This window comes from Trichomycterus rosablanca, chromosome 10, assembly GCF_030014385.1.
Source record: "Trichomycterus rosablanca isolate fTriRos1 chromosome 10, fTriRos1.hap1, whole genome shotgun sequence".
NCBI lineage: Eukaryota > Metazoa > Chordata > Actinopteri > Siluriformes > Trichomycteridae > Trichomycterus > Trichomycterus rosablanca.
The window spans coordinates 34,498,153-34,501,731 of record NC_085997.1 but is presented as its reverse complement, the minus strand read 5'-3'; the positions used below and the strand labels follow the sequence as shown (position 1 = coordinate 34,501,731).

General features: G+C 36.6%; 1 protein-coding gene across 2 annotated transcripts in view; it reads right to left on the bottom strand.

The window, feature by feature from the left end:
* Positions 1–2,973, bottom strand: part of btbd16 (BTB (POZ) domain containing 16) — a 47,616-nt gene extending 44,643 nt beyond the window's left edge. The window contains exons 1-2 of one of the 2 annotated variants that reach the window (XM_063003857.1): positions 2,840–2,973; positions 2,603–2,685 (exon numbers count right to left, since the gene is read on the bottom strand). In XM_063003857.1, the coding sequence (XP_062859927.1) occupies positions 2,603–2,668 (66 nt within the window). In that variant the 5' untranslated portion in view covers positions 2,669–2,685; positions 2,840–2,973. Of the gene's footprint in view, positions 1–2,602; positions 2,797–2,839 lie in introns of those variants that run through there. The other variant, XM_063003858.1, reaches the window with a different exon arrangement.
* Between the last annotated feature and the right edge of the window lie 606 nt (positions 2,974–3,579).

The following is a 3,579-nucleotide window of genomic DNA, read 5'->3' as shown; positions in this document are numbered from 1 at the left end:
AGCTGGCTCCTTTGAGAACCAAATTTGTTTCATTTAGTCATTCTGCACCATGGTACACAATTGAGCTTCACCAAATGAAATCCCGTAAACGCCAGCTTGAAAGACTTTATAAGAAAACCGGTCTAACAGTACATTATCAGATTTATTCTGATTATCTTCAACATTACAAAGACGCTCTTACGGCAGCCCGATCCACTTACTATTCCGAACTCATACATGCTGGATCAACAAATCCTAAGACTCTCTTTTCCACAATAAATAAACTTCTCAAACCAGTTGACAATACTACCAATTCCTTTACAGTTGACAAGTGTAACTCTTACCTCTCATTTTTTCAAACAAAAGTTGAGAATATCCACAATTTTCTGACAGTTTCCCCTGTCATCTCTGTTTCTCCGCCTATCTCATCTCAATTTATTACCCAGCCTCTGTCTCAGTTCTCACCTGTGTCTCTTTTGGACCTATCTGAGATCTTAACAGGGATGCGAAGCTCCACTTGTGTTTTGGATCCTGCTCCATCAAAACTTGTTAAGGGTTGTTTTCCAGTTATCTCATCACTTATCACAGAGATAATCAATTCCTCTCTTAGTTCTGGCTCAGTCCCTCAATCACTCAAATTGGCTGCTGTTACTCCCATACTTAAAAAACCTGGACTTGACTCTAACATTATGAGTAACTTTCGGCCCATTTCCAATCTTCCATTTCTGTCGAAAATACTGGAACGTGTTGTTGCCTCACAGCTCAAAGATCACCTAAATTCCAATAATCTATTTGAATCATTTCAGTCTGGTTTCCGCCCCCAGCACAGCACTGAGTCAGCCCTCCTCAAAGTCACAAATGACCTTCTTCTTTCCTCAGACTCTGGACAAATTAATATTCTCGTCCTCCTTGATCTTACTGCAGCTTTTGACACCATTAATCACTCCATTCTTCTGTCCCGCCTTGAATCCTCTGTCAACATCACTGGTACTGCCCTTTTGTGGTTAAGGTCATATCTCATAAACAGACAACAGTTTGTTAATATCAACAATTGTAGTTCTGCCATTGCTCCACTGTCCCAAGGCGTTCCCCAAGGCTCAGTGTTAGGTCCCCTTTTGTTTATTCTTTATATGCTCCCCCTTGGTGACATCATACGTCGGCATGGTTTACATTTCCACTGCTATGCTGATGATATTCAGCTTTACATCTCCTCCAAATCCATTAATACTGAACTTCACTCCACTCTGACAAATTGCATCACTGAAATGAAATTGTGGATGAAAGCTAATTTCCTCAAATTAAACTGTGAAAAATCAGATATGATCATCGTAGGTCCTACAACCCTGGCAAAAACCACAAAAAATTTTCAAATTACCATTGATAATGACACTTTGTCTCCGTCTTCTAACATCCGAAATCTTGGTGTAATTTTTGATAGCAACCTCTCTTTTGACCGCCATGTAAATCACATCACCAAAACTGCTTTCTTTCATCTAAAAAACATAGCACGTCTACGTCCATCACTCTCCTTTTCTGCCGCCGAAACCTTGATTCATGCTTTTATTACATCCAGAATTGATTATTGCAATAGCATCCTTTATGGTACATCTAACAAAATACTAAAAAAACTTCAGTATATCCAGAATTCAGCTGCTCGCCTCCTTACTCATACTCGCTCCCGTGATCATATTACACCTGTTCTACAAAAACTTCATTGGCTTCCCGTTGCTCAACGCATTCAATTCAAAATTCTTCTATTCACTCACAAAGCTCTCCATAATCAGGCCCCATCCTACCTCACCGACCTGCTCCATCAGCACATTCCCTCCCGTAGCCTTCGCTCTTCTGAGGCTAACCTACTGTCCATACCCTCTAGGACCAAGCACCGGACCTGGGGTGACAGGGCCTTTTCCATAGCTGCTCCATCTTTATGGAATGCTCTCCCCAAACACCTACGAGATTGTCCTGACCTGTCCAAATTCAAGTCACTTCTCAAAACTCATCTATTCAGAGTGGCATTTAACTTGTAACAACACAAAATAAATGCTTTTATTTTTGCTATTCTTTTTAATAGTTTTTATACTTAGATCACGACAGAAATGTGAAGTCCTAGATCCTAAAACTTGTAAAGTTTTCAGTTTCCTGATTGCATGTAAATCTGTCCTGCTTCTGTCTAATTTTAAGAAATTGTTCTATATTTGTTGTTCTCTCTCATAATTTAGCTAATTTTTAATGAACTGTCTTATGCTGCTCTCTTTGTTTTTATCTTAATTATTCTTGATGTTGATGTACTATTTTGATTTTGTACTATGATTTGTATGGTGTATGTACGTATTTGTTTTGATTATTTGTCTTATGTAAAGCGTCTTTGAGTATCTTGAAAAGCGCTATATAAATAAAATGTATTATTATTATTTATTATTATTCCCTTCACCTGTCAGTGGTCAGAATGTTATGCCTGCTCGGTGTGTGTCCACCATGATGTAAAGCTTGCTTGACTGTGGACAGTGTGAATAAATAACTAAGGGAATAAGGTGAGCAGATCTGGGAAAACCACTAAAGTCATTATGGGAATAGCTGATAGTAAGATAAGATAAGATAAGATAAGAGGTCCAGACTTTACCTGACAGGTGTGTTTGCTCACCGGATGTTCTCCTTTGTGTGCAATACTGCATCCGCTTAGCATCATGCTAACCTCAACCGAAACTGACCACACCAAGCTATTAGTTTTATTCGTTAGCTTAAAACTATACTGATACTATACTGTTTTAACTCCTGAGTGCTACAGAATCATACAAACTCAAACCTTTACCTTATATACGTTGATATATTTCTATATTATATAAATTATAATGTATACATTTAATAGCGGTTCTGTTCTGACACACCGCCGCCTCAGCATAGTTTCACGAGCGTCCGGTCACCATGGCAACATGACACTTCCTCATACTTCTATTAAATGATGTTTAAATCGCCCGAAACTCATAAATTATACATTATATCCCTACATATTTAATATGTACTACCTTTGTATATTTACTAAATATACAAATATTTAAATATTTGTATCATTTTCAATACCCTTCTCAGTAGCCTCTCAGTCATGTATTACAAAACTAAATTTCCCATGAGCACCCGCGTTCCAGCCTGGCAACCGACCGCTCTCATTAGTTACAACAACAACAATAATAATAATAATAATAATAATAACAATAGTAATGATAATGATAATAATAGTAATGATGATAATAATAGTAAAAATGATAATAATAATAATGATAATAATAATAATAACAATAGTAATGATAATAATAATAAGTAAGTAAGTAAGTAAATTTTATTTATAAAGCACTCTTAAAACAACTTACGTAGACAAAAGTGCTGTACATCGAATAAGCTTACATAACACAACATTATATTAAAAAAGTAAGAACCAAATAAAAATACAGAGTAAGAGACAAAATAAAACAGATACAAATAGACTAAACAATTAAAATTAACACAGCTCCTCACTGTTCAAATGCCAGCTTATAAAGGTATGTTTTTAGGAGTGATTTAAAAACAGCGGCCAAAGGTGCTTGTCGAATATTAGGAGGTAGA